Raw genomic sequence first — 18,169 nt, forward strand, 5'->3', positions numbered from 1 at the left:
AATATATTTTTTAAATGTCATATGCTTCTTTTTTATTTAAATAAACTGGTGGAAAAACACTTAACACAGTCGCCTCAGCTGATGTACACAGTGAGGGGGTATGTATTAACTAATCTACATCTAGATAAATTGACCTCATTTCACACTCGCTTCAACCAGAGGGAATGTACTTGATTTCAAAACTGCCTCATTCAGTTTTCCCCGTGAATTTCATGTGCAAATACAATGCTACAAGTAGATGGCTGATGTGACACCTGCACCCTTTTCATGTTTAACATATTCCACAACTGAAACTGAACCTCAGGATCTACATACACACTGTCAATAAGCGGATTTCCTATAAGGAACACACAAATCTGAGGGTGTGACTCACCCTGCAACCTTGTGTGGCCGCAGACAACCATGGGTAAAATTCCTGCCTTAGTGCAAACAGTACATGTAAATTAGCAGGGCAATAGGACTAAATGAATTTCTCACTTGTTAAGACTTTCTCGGAATAAGCTCATTCACGTGCTTTCCAAAAGTTAGCCAGATGAAAAGATTGACAGCACGGTCAATTCAAATGCACCAAGGCTGGAAACAGGGAATCAGTTTGCCTGGTTCAACACAACTGTCAAATGGTAAAATCCTCTGTTTAATCTATCCACATATTTGTTTTTGGGTCAATTTATCATTGACTTTTTTCTTCTCAGTCGGACACGGCCAGGCGACATGTTTCCACCTGTTTGTTTTGTTTTATCTTTGAGCTGAATTGCCAACCACAGAAGACAGGAAGCTATGAAGGGCCCCAGACTCTGACAAGGCCAAAAAGCCCCTGGTTCATTTCCTATAATTTGGTCGACATATTTTGATTTGAAAGAAAAGACAACAGACCATCAACTCTGATGGGACACTGTCAAAACTACATTTTGACACAGCATCCCATTTTTTGATCGCTTTCATTTTTTTCCTCAGTGCCCATTAATTATCACACAGAAAAACTAAGGTGATCCAGTATCATTCTATCACTAGTACTGAGGCTGCACCCATAATTCAATTTCTTCATCCTCAGGTCCTACAATTTTTTTTAAATAGTCATCAAGGGTGCTTAGTTAATAAAATATCAAGTCATGTGGCAATAGTGGAAAAACACGTGATTATTCCCTGAAGCTCAACTGAACATATTCAAAAAAAGTTTACTGTCACAGAAAACAACATATTCACATTTGAGAAGGTGCATGTTTGCTTAAAAAAGAATGTTTAATAAATACCAATATAGTAGTCAATATTCTGCTGATTTACCTATTTACTGCTTTTTCGGTTTCTGGGGAAATAATTAAACTGACGTGTGTGGTGGGGGTCAATGGGGGCCCAACAAACGATATCATTGCCCCTGGGGCCTTCTAGGATGTTATTACGGCCATGGTGCTAAGCTAACCAGCAGCTTACTGTATGTATTTTCATGCACAGATACTAGAGAAGTACTGATTTAGAAACCACAATATTTCCCCCAAAAGGCCAAACTATACCTACGTTTGTGTGTTTTCTGTTTCTGCTGCATGTAGGAAATGAGGTTGGACACAAGACACATGATCCTGCCATACTACTGTATTCCATCTTTCAAAAAAGAAAGACACGATTTAATATTACTTAACAATATGTTAAAAGTAGCCAGTTTGGCTTCAGTGTTAATACAATATACACTCTATAACAGATTGATAGTGTGAGTATTGTTCTTTTTCAATTTCATTCTGAAAGTATTCTGATACAAGCTGGCTACAGGTCAAAAATCAAGAAAACAAAAACTGTAACTTGTACACTTTTACTCAACAGTTTGTTAAACAGAACTTAAAAACCAAAAAAGAACATTGTCAAGTATTACGCCTTCCTCCTCTCTGTGAAATAGGGTGTAGGTGGTGGTGGTGGAGGGGATGAGGGAGTGGAGACCAGCTGACCAAGCCCATTCCCTTGTCAATCATGTGGATGAGATGCCGTGCTCGGAACGGGGGGAAGCGATGGGATAGTAAGCCACAATATCTCAAATACAGCTTTTAATTCTTTACATTTCTCATTTTTTTGTAGTTTCCATTGTCTCTTTTTTTGGAAGGAAACCATCCAGACATAGTAAGCATCTTTTGACTACAGTGAGGCCAGTATAAGAAAATAATTTCAGACCATGGCTTTTTCAGTCAAGAGAAATGCCCAACTCAGGCTAAAAGCACACAAGCACGCAAGGAAAATTAACCAGATGTAAAGTAGCATTTTGTGATTCTTTTTGTGTCGTTTCATTTTTAGTTTCAGTTCTGCGGGTGGATCAGTCCAGATGTGCCTGTGTTGGAACCACACAGTGACAAGAACAAAGCAAGGCAGCGTGGGTGTGATTTTGGGCACAGCAGGAGAGAAGTTCTGGGGGGGATAACAGCTGTGGTGGAGGTCAAGGGATGGGTGGGGAGTGTGAGGGTCGGTATAGCCGTTAAGGTACTGATTCTGTCCACACTGACACCCTCAGTGAGCAGCGAACGTGGCTTTCTTCAAACTAAAGTTTGACCAGTTGATGGAAAGTCGCTGACGGGTCTGACGAGCAGAATCCAAGCAAAACCTGAGGAGAAAGAAAAGAGTTAGATCTGAGGAGCTGGCACACAACTTCAGAAGGCATTTTGTGTATTCTTCTAATAAGTAAGTGACATAATCAATGCATGTATTTCCCAATAAGATTTTATTCAGGGAAGGAAAGAAGGGCCATAAAAACAAGGACACTTTGGTGGGAAAATGTCACAATAGCGCCACCGGTGGTCAGACACCCCCCAAGGTAACGTTAAGATATACTTCAAGAGAAAAGATTTCAGAAACATCCGGTAAGACTTTGGAAAAGTTGGCGACTTCAATTCACGTACCTTTTGAAATATTCCACCTCCCTCTCTGTTTCGTCCATTTCAGTGCTATCCAGGTCAATGTCTTTGGGCAAGAATACGTCATCTGAAAGCAAAATAAAACACATGCATGATAACAGATCATATTTTAAAAGATCTATTTTCTAAGTTTATAATGAAAACCATATCTGAAAGGAAGTTTTTAAAGAGTAACCCAATATATTAGAGAATATTGAATTGTATTATTGCTTCAGATGTTAAAAATGACTGAGATTTTATTTGTGGTTTCACAACCTGCAAGTTGTCAGTGGAAGAGCGGTTATATAGCCACACTGTTAGAACACAAGGCCACAACAGCACAAATCCAACACCACTAGGGGACAAAATAAAATGACTTCTTCTTCCTGCTAGAAGCAGTGACAGTAACTGGGCACAGCAATCTGCACTTTGCACCCATTTTCTGATGATGCTGTAAGAGAGACACGTGAGGACATGGAAAATGTGATGTTCCAGGTTCAAATTCCCTCAGCTATCATGTCACGTATTGTGTCGATGGTGTTCAAGCAGGAAAGTGAGATAAACAAAGCACTCGCTCAGCACACACAACATGGCTAGCTTTCATGCTAACGTCACATGCTAGCTGTCCATGCCAGGTTCGCTGACTGCCTCTTCCAACTCTCTCCGTCACCTTGATGTTTGATGTCAGGCAGGACGTGTGTTTGGATTTTCATTGCCTATTTGCTCAAAGGTGAATTGATTGGCTGATGCCGGCACTGCTGTCGAAAAGTAGATTTTTCTCAACTTCTACCACACATGATGCAAACATGATGAAGCGCCAGAACCACAATGCTGTTTGGCAACACATGACGTCACCCAATTCAAAGTGAATGAGCTACAATTCCACTGAAGTACCCAATGCATACATTTGAGTTCTCCTTAAGACAAAACTACTGGATATTTGCTATTTTTTTACGGTTGACCCACACCTGAATCTTCTAAATCTAACCAGCTGTGGACTCTGGTAACACCAACCTATTGAGCTGTTCATCTTGTCCCCCTTCTTCTTCTTGTTCTTCTTGGTCTTGGCTTTGGGCTGCGGAGACTCTGCACAGGGAGGTTTGCCATTCTGCTGCATCTGCTCGGGCTGGGGAGCTGGAGGGGGAGACGGGGAGGGGTTTGACACAGGTGGACTTCTCCTGTCTTCCTTTATTTGGGTCAGGGGCTGTGGTGCTTGTTGCGGCTGCTGCTGCCTTTTCCCAAACGCAATTCTGTTGTTACTCCTGTCCTCCCTCCGTGGTTCAGTGGTTGGGAGCGGAGCCAGAGCCTCAGCAGGTCTGATCTGTGTTGCTTTGGTGTCTGTTGTAGAGGTGGGGGCGGTGCTGTTCATTAGCTTTGCTGTAACACCCGAGCAGGCCAACTCTGCGGCTTTCTTTACTGCAGCCTCACAGGTGGCCACCTTAGCAGACTGTTTGGCCCTGATTCTACAGTTGACCTCAAGGTGAGATGTTGAAGTGCCATTGAGCAGGGTAGTTGGAGTGTTGGGGATGTTGGCCTCAGCAGAGAAAGCCTTGTCGCTGGTGCGTTTTGGGCTGTGCTGTGTGTTGCACTGGGGTACGGGTTCAAACCTGGGCTCCCTCTGGTTGGGGAGGCGGATGAGGGTTTGAAGCAGCTGCGACTTTCCGTTGTGAAGATTATCTAAGACGTTCTGAGCTGTCTGTTTGAGGGGCTGTGGGTTGTTTTGAGGGGGTGCAGTGTTTTCCTTTGCTTTCTCTTTCTTTTTCTTCTTGGCAGCACGATGTTGCTGCAGCTCCTGCAGCCGAAGCAGTTCTTTTTGAAGGGCCGCCTCTTCCTCTTCCTGCCGCTGTCGCCGTTGCTGCTCCTCCAACAGCAGCTGCTCCTCCCTTTCACGGGCCTCTATTTCCAGACGAGCTTTCTCCTCCATCTGAGATACAGAAAACACGAAAAATCTTAGTTTGGACAAAAAGACACGTGCATGATAAACCAGAAGAGTTTTTTTTATTTTTAAAAGACTTCACCTTCTTTTGTTTATGCCTGGCCCGTTTTGCTGCCTTAGAACTGGAGGCGGGTTTACTGTCTGCACTGTTGATGAACTGTAACAGGTCCTCAACCCGCCTGTGGTCCTCTACGCCTCCATCTCGTTCGATCACTGGCTGCTGCTCCTCACGCTTTGGCTGCTCCTCCTTACGTTTTGTCAGGCGCAAGCGCAGCTTCTCCCGCATCTCTGCATAGTTTCGACTGGTAGGAGCAGCTGGGGGCTGCGATAAAGACAGAGAGCGAAGTGAGTGGCAAGAACACTATCAATAAATTGCTTGAAGCTAATAAACCATGATTCAGTAACGGCAGAATGGAAACGCATATGGTAGAAAATGTGTGTCTTACCCCGCCATGACCGAAGAACTCGCAGTAGCAGCAGTCACAGTACTTTCCTTCTTTCTGGTTGGTGGACGTGGAGGTAGAGGAGCTATGCTCGGAACAACTGTCCTCGTCTTGACTCTCCTCTCCATCATACGGCTGGTGCTCGTATGCCCCGTTCCCCTCACAGCGATGGCCCTCACAGTCAGGATCACTGAAAAGAGTCACATTTTAAAAAGGTTCCAAAATAAAACTATTCTCATCTCAAACCACAAATTCATCAGCCTTCATTACCAATATTAGATTTCCTAACTGTCTTACCTGCAGACACTGGGCGGGGCACTGACAGGACCATCTGTTAAAGAAGCTGGCTCTGCAGGTGGGAGACACAAGCCCTGGTGGGCTTCTGCAAAGTCTGGAGCTGGAGCAGCCATCTTTGGAAAGGGCTGTGATGCCATTGTGGGGAGGTGCGTGGGTGCTGGGGGAAGGGCGGGACCCGAGAGTGGTGGGAGGGAGGTCAATCCTGTGGAGCCGTTTCTTGGGGTGACTGCAGCGGGCTGCCTGTGGTCCTCTTTACCTAGATTATGAAATACATCATCTGGAGGAGAAAAAGATGCACTGAATGAGACCATTGATTCTTTCTTCTAAGGTGAAAGGCAATTTTGTAAAGTCAAACTGAAATTTATTTTGGTTTAGACACTGTTGGTCAAAAAAAAGAAAATAATTCAACAAGTGCCCAATAAATGAAATTCATTTTCTAGAGCCACTAGAATGGCATTATGCATCCCTCACGTTTGATCCATATTTAAACTATGAGAAGTTTCTACCACAGAACAGTGAATGATTATCCTGCTGAAGTCTACAAGAGACTGTCCCACTGCCAGGGAAAGTGAAAAATCTAACTTACAACTAATGTTGCAAAACATTTTCCTTTATAGGCTCATCAATGGAGGTCACACCTCCGATTTAGTTCATGATTAAAAACCAAATCATCTATACAAACCTAAGCACTGGTCCTACCCTCCTATATTACCTAAAGAGTTGGGTCTTTTAGATGCTAGGTGGATGGGTGGGTTATTACTTGACTGGACAGTGGTGGCAGTGCAGGACACAGAGGACATAGAGGCGGAGGTGGCCATCACTACTCGGTTGGTCTCCATGAAGGCATCCTGGAAATTGTAGAGACACTTCTTCTTGGCGCCGCTCTTCTTCTGCTCTTTGGCTTCTGTTGAGGAGCAGGATGACGACGACGATGATGACGATGATGACAATGAAGAGGACGAGGAAGGAGGCAGAGGGGTGGGTAGTGAGGGGTGCTCCCCCTGGGAGCCAATGGAAGACGTTGGAGGGAGGGGGACATCAGCGAGGGGTGGTCCAAGCATGTCACCTGTTGATTCATACAAATTTTGAGATTTTATAATTTTCCAGAGTTTGTGTTTCACATATGAAGAATGCAGCAGGAAAATCAGACATAATCACAACAACAGGAAATTGTCCAAAATATTCAGACGAGAGGTGGCACCTGGGCAGAGCATGCAGGAGGCAGGATGTGACATATATAACTAGGGGATTGGCAGGAAAAGTTCCAGAAAATGTCAGGAGCAACTGACTCATACACGTGTTCAGCCCCTCTGGAAGTTGTCCAGAGAATGTCCGTAATGCACGTCTGAAAGCAGCATAAGTGAATTTGAGTGGCTCACCTGGCAGCGACTCGGGCAACAGCACAGATGGATTCCAGCTTTTCATCACAGCAGCATCCCACAGGTTCTCAAACTTCAGCGAGAGGCACTGCAGCGAGCTGTTCCAGTCACCCGTTCCACCTGCACCGCCAAAACAGTTCTGGTAGACGTGCTCTGGTAGTGATGGGCTGAAGGCTGGCTGCTTGGCCGCTGAGTGGCTTGATGTAGGGTTTGGGGGCAGAGGCTTTAGAAAAATAAGACAGTATTTATAAAACAATTTGGTGTTTATAAGATGAACACAGTTGAGCTGATGTACAATTCAATTTTAGATCATTTTTAAATTAACTTAGACTTGGTGTAACCTGACCCCTGGTGGCCAACAATTAAAATGACTATGACACTGAGTGAAACTAAGTGATACTAGATGAAACTAGATGAAACTAGATGCAACTAAGCGTAGTATTGTTCCTGGAACATTAAAAAAATCCTCCAGTGTTGAGGTAATGAATAAATTTTCCCTTGACGTGACTCTTGAGTATCAGTTTACAAACTTAAAAAAAAAAAAAGTAATCAGGCTTTAAAATAATCTACAATGAGCCTCATGGATGAATGGGCTGAAGAATGATCCTCACCTTGTTGTGTGTGAGAGGAGGACTGGGTGGGTAGAGTGTGGGGTGCAGTAGGGGCCGGGAGAAGTTGTGAAGGGGCAGGTGGCCATGGATGTGGGGGTAGAGGTGGTGGGCAGGGTGCGCAGGGGGAGTCTTGGTGTCTGTGAAGAACTGGTGTCCAACAGCAGAGGGAGGAGCAGCGTGGAGCCGACTAGGGGGCAGACATGTGGTAAGGCCCAAGGCGGAGGAGTTGGGATCCTGATTGCATACGTGGCACTCGCAGGCATGCTGCACCTGTTCTACCTGAGAGCGGTCACACAGATTCACAACATGAAGCGTGATTTTAGTGTGGAGAGTGGGTATGCCCTTACATGCTAAAATAAAAGACAGTAGACAGCAATTTAACATATGAGGATTTGATTCTGTTCTCTTTTTGATCTAATGACCCATTTTCAAATGATCTAAAAGTCTCTTCAGTTTAAATTTCTAAATAACTTTTGATGACAGCTTTCTCTACTCAACAGTGGAGTCCAACTGATTTCCTGATCCTGCGTAAATACAAAAGCTTCATTCACTACGTTCTTGTGAAATTATGAAAAAGTGTGTGTATACCTGTTGGTGGTTGTAAGCAGGTGGAGGACTGCTGATCTTTCCTGAGGAAAGCTCTTCCTGCTGCCTTGGGGTTTCCCCACCAACATCACCATCAGTTTCCTCCTCATCACCCTCCGATGAACTACTACTGCTGGTAATGTGAGGAGACTAGGAGAAAAACATGTAAAAAAAACAGAGGGCTGAAATAGGAAATAGTTTGTGAATAGTACACAAAACAATTACTACCAGGAACTCATGCATAATGAATACTAATGTCCTCATCCAGGAAGGGAAGCAGGGAATATTTTATCTAAAGAAACCAGAATACGGAACTCACCCCTGGTTTTAACGCCATGTTTCCCCCCTCTCTGTTAATGTCACTGTGGAGGCCGTTCACAGCTGCCGTCACAACACTGCTCCCCTCATAACCAGTCATTGGGTAGATGTCCCCAAACTTACTGGACAACGGAGGCACTTCGTCATCATCACTGATACTAAAAGAGAGAGAAATGAGTAGTGAGGTTAGGGGAAATAAAAGTAAATTGTTGTTATCAGAAAAGCTATGTCATTGTGAGATTACTAAACCATGTGCAAAAAAACGTTTATGATTGGGACAGAGACTCACAAAGTGTTAGTATCGCCTTCAGGCAGAATGAGCCGTGGATGTTGCTGGATGGTGATGGGAGAACTGGAGTTGGAGCCTGATGCTGAGCTGCCGGAGGAGAGGCTGGGGGGGTGAACCTCTGCCATGTAATCTTGTGGCGGTTCCCCTGGCAGGGGCAGCTTGATGTGGAGGTCCTCAGCAATGGGAGAGTCCATAATGCCACATGTCAGGATGTGCGAGAGACTACAGTCATCACATGTGCACCTGTTGGTCAGGTAGGATGACAGGGATTCATGATCTCCACCGAGAAGGTTATGACATCATGGCACTTATTTGTCTGTCTATCAGCAGGAATACTCAAAAACAAATTTCCATTCAATTTTCTGAAGGGGTGGGGCATGACCCAAAGAAGACCCTATCAAATTTTCGAGTGGATTTAGATTACAGAGAGATATAGTTTAAGCTTTAACGGGAGCACCCTTCGAGTTTGAATTTATATTTCATGAAATTAAATGGAAAAATATTCATTCACCCAGTCCCAAAAGTTTATTATAAAGTTCAAGAAGTGTTGTAAATACGTTTGTGACATAGACAGATCAACTTTGTGTTTCACTGCAGAATGAAATGATCTTTCACCTGAGTTTGAATGTTTATCTGTTGAATTAATGTCACAAACACAAAACAAAAGCACTGCAGCGTTTCTGTTGACCAAATCCATTCTTTTGTTTAAAAATGTTTTTTTTATTGTGAAATATTTGCAGGAGCTGAAGATGCATGATTTCATACTGAAATAATAAATATGACCCTCCTAAGTGGGGTGGTGGATCTCAGCTTACGTTTTGAATTAAAAAGTGATCTTGTGCTTTAAAAGGCTGGAGACCACCGTTGTACACCATGATCTCATTCATTAAGGGAAACAGGAACAACAGGGCCAGTTCTCTGACAAGTCACAGGTGAAGGATGAAATATTTAAGGAAGTGAAAAACATCTGACACAAACGGAACCTAATTTTTTTACGTTTCTAATCCAGGAAGAAAAATCACTAAAACACATCACTAAAACACATCACTAAAACACATCACTAAAAGCCATATTATAACATTCAGTTCACTTATTGGTTATTAGAGTCTGAGACAAGAGTGATAGGATCTTCTACTTGTGTTTCCTCTATGTGCCAAAACATCAAGGTTTTGTTATGAGTCCAGTTTAGACCTTGATTAATTTTAGGCATCACTGAGAGAAATAACTGATTTCACTCAACCACATTACAGTCTGCAAAGAGCACCTGGCTCTGTGAACCATTGACTTCATACTTGCAGAATGTTGCTGGTAGTTGAGTCAGAAATTTACTTCACTGGATGCAAGTTGATCCCAGGGCAGATAATGACACAACAGCTAATCCTCAAAACTCACCTCCTTCGATAATTGCAGTTTGGACAGTCTGGAATACTCAGACGAGATGAGAGCATCCTCATAGTGTCTGTGAAGTTGTTGTCTGCGCTGGGGGACTTCTTACTGTTAGGCAACTATTAAGAGAACAAAATTAATATCTGCTATGATGCAGAGAAATGTATATTTAAATCAAAGATGATGGCTTCATATTCTTCACCTGTTCTTCTATAAATCTTCTCTGCTTAAAGAACTCCCAGTCTTCCTTCAGCATTCGCTGCTTCGTCTTTAAAGTCTGAAAATGGGTAGATAATAAAAGAAACATTAACTTCACATCACAAATAGAAACTAAATAGACTGTTTAGATTTAAGTTTAAAATCTTACATTTTTGCTGATCAAGGACTTGTGTGGCTCTGTTCTTTGGTTGGTGAGACTCTGCCCCTCCACCTTAAAAAGCAGCTGAAGAAGAGTCACAACCTCACACCTTTAATTGCTGCATCTTTATCAAGAACCCAACGTTACTGTCAGTATCAAATCCATTTATTATCAACTTGAATGTGTGTACCTGTTCATCTACATAGTCATCGATCCTCTTCTCACACTCCTGCCATTCAGCAGCCACAGAGGCCATTTGCTGCTGTAGTTGCTGGTAGCTGTCTAACAAGGTCCTGTACATGTCTTCATTGTATGAATCATGGGAGGCTGTGCCATGCCTAGAAACAAAGGGGGGGAAATTAAACCAAATGTGTCGTAGACAATTCCTGAAAGAATGCGACTCTTCTACCTACATTCAATGTGTTTAAGTCTAATTTGGTTTAAAAGTAGCAAATAAATTCTAATGATAAATGTCTAAGTCACTGTAACTTTCCTTTAACAAAAACTCTGTCTTACTTCAGCTGTGCAACCAGTGCAGGTAAACTGCTGTGCAAGATCGGTTCAGAGAACACCAGATTCTCAAAAAGGTGCTTGTTGTGCAGCTCCCACGTCACCTGGAATTTCTGGAGGTGCTCGTTCTCCTGAGGAAAAAAGGTTTTGGTTACAGTTAAAACTTTAACGCTAACAAAGGCTGTGGAATGGAGTGATATCTTAAACACAGTTATGTGAGCTCTTTGATGCCACCTGCAGGACAACAAACAAGATCTCTGGCTGCACCAAAGGACAAACTGACCAGGGTGAGTAGGAAGCTGCTGATGGTGCGTGCAGCTTGACAGAGGGCACTGTACTCCTCCAGCAGCAGGGAGATGAACTGGTGGGCCTGAGGAGGACCCTGGGCTGCAGCCACACTCCCCGATTGTCCCGTAGTCTTGGAGCCTGCAGAGAGGTGCTTCAGTAGCCGCACCTTCATTTCCAAGACATATTCACGAGCCTGCTGCTCCAATCGTTGATATAGCTGGTAGGGGTCCTTCTCACAGAGTCTACAGGAGGAAAGAAATAAAACAATACATCTTTAAATAGTTCTAGAAATTGAAACTGGAGGGTTGTAAAAAAAACTTTGGTAAAAATGCCACCTGATGTTTCTACGGAATAAAACGTTTCCTCTCCTTTGGTCTAAAGTTCACACTGTTCCTTTAGTGAGTCACGACATGGCCCAGCATATTGTTTCAATACAAAATACATAATAATACAAACATGGGGCTTTTAACCTTTTAGCCAATTACAGCCAAGACAGCAGTAGTTTCAGCTTGTTGATATCACTGCTTTCAGGCCACTGAAAGCAGCTTGCTTCACACATCCCCAAAAGACTTTTGCAGTGCAGTAGTTACCCCTAGTGGATAAATACATTAAAACAGAGAAGTGAGGCTAAAATAAGGCGGAGCAGAGCTGTGATAGTTGTTGTACCTGTCCACCAGTTCCTTCATTCCGTCCTTGTCTCTCTCTAGGGGCTGGTCGTGGTCATCTGCTAGTGACGTTCCTGTCTGACGGTAGATGCAGCGCACCAGGTAGCGAACCTCCGACCAGTGGTTCTGCAGCTGCTGTGACTCCCTCTCTGACTCAGCAGAGATCTCCCTATAATTCAGGACATTCATGGATAAAGATTAGAATAAACTTACTAACCTGGATTCAAATTTAGTTCAGGGATAATCAATCAAGAACTGACCGTCTCTCATTGCAGGCTTCACAGCTGCACACTGTGTCAGCAGGCATCGGTGCGGTGAGGTTCGGGTCCGGGAGCATGGGTAGTGTAGGCGCAGCAGTGGTCAGTCTGTCCCCTGTGGCTGCCTCCTGGCCCAGGTTTCCATTACCCACAGGCATGTGCAAAAGGAAGTCCTGGCTCTGTGTGAAATATGAACCACAGCAGTGTGAGATACAAAACAATCTTCAGTTTCCTCCAGATGCAAGTGAGCAAAGCTTTACAGAAACTTATGCAAATGACAGTTAGTCCAGAAGCATCCACAACAGCATGCTTTATGATGAGCAAGCATAAGGAATGACATCAGTACTACAGCCTGACCGATTTTCAGGTTGGCTAGTTAAAATTGGCCAGAAATATTGGTATCCATGTTTATGTTTGTTGGTATGTGTCAATATAAGAAGAAAGAACACACACTCTCACAAATTGTTTCATCATTTTATCCTTTTCTTCCTTGAAATATCTGAAAATAACCATCAGGCACAAATGCTCTTACAAATTAGTCAGAATCTACATGAAGCAGTTTCTACGTTTTAATGAGCAGTGTTAGCCTTGACAAACTAACCTCGATGAATCCTGAGTGAATTCTGATCAAACCATTGCTCAGCTGCTGGGCCTATGCTATAATTGTGGTCGAACTGTTAGAGCAAACTTTCTGCAGCTGCTTCACAGTAAAAGCTTCCCAGTGCTTTGGCCTCGTTTACTACAGGGCCATGATGTTGTGTGTCGGCATAGTGCCCTCCCTGTTGTGAGGATGCAATGAAACAATACATTGAGGAGGAAACCAAACCCATGCTCAACAGCCGAGCCACAAACACTCACTACTGACCAAATGAAAGCCCCACACATACATGACAATCCTTAATATAAAGCTTCATTTATAGGATATGAACCAGCTCGAGGGTGTAACATTTACAACTACTTAACCTTAGAGAATTTGAATGCTACTTTCTGTGGTTTTAAGTATTTCATTGTGCAAATGTACAGTAGTGCACAATTGTGTGAATACGAAATACCCTCACTCTTATTAATTACTAGCGTTAAGAACACCCTTAAAAGCACAACCCAGAGGAAGAAAAGTCACTTTGTGTTCCAGCTGGAAAAAAAATCCTGTTTTGAATCACAAGATTTTTCCACTGCGAAATGAGCGATATCCTTACACAGACACAAGCTGTGCACATAGCCTGTGCTGTGCAACATAGTAAAGCTCTTTATATGAGGACATATTACCCAGAGGACCTAATGGCACACGTGTAAGAGGGTATTTACAGCCATGTGCTGTGTAAAGGAAATCTAATGAATACAAATAGAGAGAATCAAAGTAAGGAATGTACAGTATATAAAGACACACTGAGAAAATCCAATGAAATCTTGCTGTATGTTTTTGTTGTATATAGTGTTTGATTCACTGTGTTTGCACATTTGACCTAGATACCATCATCTAGCTATAATTCAACATGAAGCCAAGTCAAAAGATTAACTGATATGATGTCCATCATTACATTCCTTTTACAGCAACAGCTGCTGCATCTGTTTTGACCTTTCTGGCAGAGTACCAGAGGTGCCAAACGAACACAAGACGTACACCATCCACTGGCAGACTAACCCCAGCTGTGTGAGTTAAACTGCAGATAATGTGGCATCAACACAGAGACAATGCAGAGAACCAGACGACTTACAGTCCTTTCACTACAGCCACAAACTTAGTTTTACTTCGACGCCATCAATCTTCAATTAAGACTTTTAAATGCTTTACACCACAGTGACTTACCCCCAATGACTGCTCCAGAACAGTGTGTGGGTCCTCCTTCTCAACTGTGCGCCTGCAGTCAGAGCACACCCACAAAGGCAGCTGGAGGGCACTGGGTGTCTTGGTGGGCTGTGCCGTACCATTGTGGCCTGAGATTCCTGCCTCGGAAGGCACAGCACCGTCTTTGCGCTCGCATCGACATAAGAGGCAGCGGTCGCCCGCCGTGTAGGGCGCCCGCTGGTTCAAGCCAAACGTGAATGGGGTCTTTGGTGGAAATATCAGGAGAAGGAAGCAGAAAAAGAAGTACACACAGTAAGATACGCAGCCAATTTAGCGTTGCATATAGTTACTCTGTGATTATTGATCATGAAAAAGAAAAACTGAGACTATTTGAAAATGGTCCTTACATTTTTTTTTTTTTTTAAAGAGACTTCGGGTTTAGTTGAAACTGGCTGCCAGACTGATCAGTATCTACTATATATTATATATTAGGCTAAGTAACACAATTATTTGAAACCCATTGCACTCTGGATACAATGGCTGTCTTCACGACCTTGCTGCAGTCCCTTTCAATGCAGAGACCTTCTTTTAATGCACAACCCTCTCAGTGAGGGAAGGACAAGGTGGCAGAAACACATGATTAGCAGCCAGACCCTCTAATTAATGATTTACCATTGACAGTGTGTGTCAGGTAAAAAGAGGTTTGATTTGAATCCACTTCAGTAACATTTTACAGTTACAGACTTAGTTTGCAGGATATCTGAGTGTGTCACTTTCCTGTGGGTTTCACGCTCTCCTTCAGCAGGGATATTTTGTGACTGAATCATTGCTGCACCAAAAAGCTGGATCAGTAAACCACTCATGTCAATTTTTTTTTCCAATTATCTGCCATGATATTTTGGAACACTAGTCAGACAGGGAGGGGAACTGAAATAGTTTATGGATTGATTTAATACAATGTGATGGTATAACACATCCAATCTTAATTTAGAAACAAGTACCTTTTAGAGTACAATTTTTCATTTATTTCTTGATCTATTTGGAGCGATTTATAATCAGCATAACAAGCAGTGGTTATATTTATAACAACTGAACAGAAACAGTAACTGAGGTTAAAAGTCACATGATATATTTAAAGGCTTCTGAGTGATCAACACTGCTTTAAGTGTTACACACTTCTGTGGTAAAATGAGTGCTGTAATTGATCATGTAGGGCGGGCAGTCACTATACAGTGGAATTGGGGCCTATCATCTTCCAAGTATGTAGTCCAAACACAAATGTTGCAGCATCTTGTCAACCTGCTGTTGGTGAACACACAACTTTACATTGGGCAAAGTCTCCTCAGTAATGAATCTGCTTGATAATTGTGACAGGTGTGTCAGATAATGACTGTTTCAAATTTTGTGATAAAAAACAAGTAAATAGATTTAAAGGAAATGCAGTCTTGTAGCTTCCTTGTTCTTCTAAAGTGTTTGTGTAAAGACTTTTGGCATCAGTGTGTTAACTGCATTTGGGCACAGCTTTGGAAGAAAAACTTTTCAGTGGCCTTGTGTGAACTTCTGAAACACCTAATATAATTTACCTGAAGGACTCCGGAGAAGTCAGCGTTCACTGGTCCTTCTGTAAACTGCGGTGTAACACTGTTGTTCATGTTGACCTGAGAGATAGAAACAACTCAATGTTTACATCGAGGTGACAACTTTCCATTTATGTGCTTAATTAATTAAAGTTATTATCAGTTATATGTGGACATTCTATAAGAGTCAATCATCCATTGAGGTTAATGATTTTGTTTGAAATCTACTGCTGATTGACTTGAGAGTGAGCTAATTATGGCATCATGTTTCATATTTCTTACTCTGTGAAGTGGAGTCATGTGTGTTTTGAGACTTATAGCTGTCTGTGAGTGTACTGCACAAGCAAAGCAGAAGATCGAATATAAGCAAAAGTCAGGCCGGTAAATTCCTACAGTATAAGACAGGTAGAATAATATGCAAGCATTAAGTAATTAAGACTCATGTTGGACATTTGAGAGGCACTTCACCCAAGTTACATCAGAACACATTCTCACTTTCCCCTGGTGGTTTGCACTGTGTCCAAGGTCTCAAGGTTTTTTCATTTGCATAAAAGTTTAAGATGCAAAACAGATCATTCCATTCCAAATAAAATTAGAAAATTGTACAGCATTTCTCTCAGTATAGTGTTTTGCTGGCTATTTCTACATAGACATACAGAGATGTGTTTTTTATAGTTAAACAGGATATTAATTATACAAAACATAGGGGACGCATATTTCATCTCCATGCCACACAACTATACAACCTTAAGGTGTATTTGTGATTGTTTTTTTTATGAGCCCAAAAGTAAATAAATGAATGGAATTTTGTGAGTTAACCTAATAAAAATTTGAGTTGCAAAGACACTACCAAACATTTAACAGTGTCAATATAAGCTTTTGATTGGCGCTGACTTATTTAGGTTATAATGAGGCTGTTCTGAAACTGGATCAATATCATGATATTTGTTGACTATCTTGTATTGCGAGAGAATGGAACCGCAATTCCCACATCTGCTGCAGGTGCAGCCTTGGTTGCGCTCTCATTAATAATGTACCAGAACTCGTTTTATTTTACTGACACTTAGTTTCATCACTGAATTATTATCCTGTTTAATGTTAAAGCAAGCTTTGCAGCTTTTTTAAATATTACACCTCATTTGCGTTACATGTCACTTTCGGGGCGATCAGGACCGAATGCTATCGCCTGTGGTAGAGGTTAGCCTAGATTAATTAAGCTGGAGATGGTTAATGACAGGTGACAAACCCTCGGGTACATTCAGGCCAACAGTGTGAGAACTAAATAAGAAAAACACCCACGTAAAAACCGAACCGGGGCTCAAAGAGACGATGTCAGAGCTGAACCGTGGATTAGAAGAATCGTTGCACTCCTGTGTGAGTGTAGCTGAGGTAACTTGGGTAACTTCGGTTTAAAGATAGGTTTACGTCATCTATGGGTAAATATGACTATGTTATAACAAAAATAATGAATAAACAACAAAAAGTGGAAGGTCAGCTTGTGGAAACACACTGAGGCCCGATGGGGCTGCAGTTGTTGGTACTCTTGAGCGTTAGCATTGGTTAGCACTGGTGTTTATCTGTGAAATAGCAGCTTGTGGACCAGCTGTGCTGAAGCTAATGGTCCCGGGGGATAGTGTCGGCTCGGCCGGTGTAATCTCCACCTTCCTGGACGGTATCAGCTCCGGATAATGTCTGAAGGTGTTACAACTTGTCATCGATTCGGCTGCGATGTCTGAGCTCAAGCTAACGCTGGGGAGCCAGGGCCACATTAGCTTGTGTTTCCGGCAGTTCGTTATTACATGATAAAGCCGCATTAACTACACAGCTAACTTCAACGGGAGCTAGCGGGCTAAGGCGCCCCGCAGACCGTAGCCACCGGCATTAGCGATAATTGAGCCCTTAATGTCTCCCTGCGCTGCACAGGTTCGTTAGCTAGCTGCCTCCTTCGCATCAGTATCGGGCCTGGATCAGATTTGTGTCGTTGATAGCTCTCGCTCGCTGCTCGCCCCCGTTCTGTCAAGCACCGGTCCCCGCAGTGTGGCTCTCTTACCTCTCCGTTAATGCCCGCGATGGAGCCCATGGTCCCGCTGCCGGTGCTCCCGGGCGTCAGGAAGCTGACGACGGAGGCAGGTGCTGCTGCTCCCGCACAGCCCAGGGCCGAGGCGACCCCGGCCTTGCCACCGCTGGTGTTGCAGACAGCACTGCAGCTACTGCCACCGCCCCGCTTGTTCTTCCTGCGCTTAGCCCCTCGTTTAGCATCGGTTGGACTCATTTTCTTCCACGACAGAGGCGAGACAACTTGCCGTCCGGGCTTGGCAGGGTCTCGGGTGGAAGGCCAGGCGCAATCGCTCGGGTACAACTCCGGGATAGCGATGTAGAGACTCCCAAAACCGACAGACGCTCAGTAACCAAAGTGTAAAGCCGACTTCATAGATTCCAATATGGCCTCCGGCTGGACTGCCTCAGTTCGGCTTCAGCTTACGTTAGGACGTAACTCTGCGTCCTCCTCACCGGTGGCTTCTGGGAAATTGAGTTTGTAGCTGGATTTCTCACTGAATAACATGAACAATAATAAAGTTTATTTATTAGCACTTTAAAAAAAAAAAAAAAAAGAGTT

General features: G+C 43.1%; 1 protein-coding gene across 4 annotated transcripts; it reads right to left on the reverse strand.

Moving 5' to 3' along the window:
- Positions 1-1,572: 1,572 nt before the first annotated feature.
- fam193a (family with sequence similarity 193 member A) lies at positions 1,573-18,011 on the reverse strand. Of its 4 annotated transcripts, none has more exons than XM_069530185.1 (23): positions 17,603-18,011; positions 15,559-15,633; positions 13,997-14,239; positions 12,193-12,368; positions 11,934-12,101; positions 11,263-11,509; positions 10,986-11,110; positions 10,660-10,807; positions 10,479-10,541; positions 10,314-10,388; positions 10,118-10,230; positions 8,726-8,968; positions 8,438-8,594; positions 8,122-8,268; positions 7,534-7,812; positions 6,923-7,145; positions 6,304-6,609; positions 5,544-5,820; positions 5,250-5,436; positions 4,886-5,125; positions 3,882-4,791; positions 2,874-2,955; positions 1,573-2,578 (listed from the first exon to the last, which is right to left on the reverse strand). In XM_069530185.1, the coding sequence occupies exons 1-23, from the start codon at positions 17,822-17,824 to the stop codon at positions 2,485-2,487; spliced, it is 4,800 nt and encodes a 1,599-aa protein (XP_069386286.1). In that variant the 5' UTR covers positions 17,825-18,011; the 3' UTR covers positions 1,573-2,484. The 4 variants fall into 4 exon arrangements, with proteins under 4 accessions (XP_069386286.1, XP_019956809.2, XP_019956811.2 ...); XM_020101250.2 differs by having other exon boundaries at positions 6,256-6,609; XM_020101252.2 differs by having other exon boundaries at positions 10,479-10,553.
- Positions 18,012-18,169: the final 158 nt, after the last annotated feature.

The sequence above is a fragment of the Paralichthys olivaceus genome, chromosome 8 (assembly GCF_024713975.1).
Source record: "Paralichthys olivaceus isolate ysfri-2021 chromosome 8, ASM2471397v2, whole genome shotgun sequence".
In the NCBI taxonomy this organism is placed as follows: Eukaryota; Metazoa; Chordata; class Actinopteri; order Pleuronectiformes; family Paralichthyidae; genus Paralichthys; species Paralichthys olivaceus.

Coding starts and splice junctions, on each gene's coding strand:
- fam193a (XM_020101249.2), bottom strand. CDS start 17,824: ATGAGTCCAACCGATGCTAAACGAGGGGCTAAGCGCAGGAAGAACAAG. Junction 5,437..5,543: donor GCCCCGCCCAGTGTCTGCAG/GTAAGACAGTTA, acceptor GACTCTTTTCAG/TGATCCTGACTGTGAGGGCC. Junction 2,579..2,873: donor GAGGTGGAATATTTCAAAAG/GTACGTGAATTG, acceptor CTTTCTCCTCAG/GTTTTGCTTGGATTCTGCTC.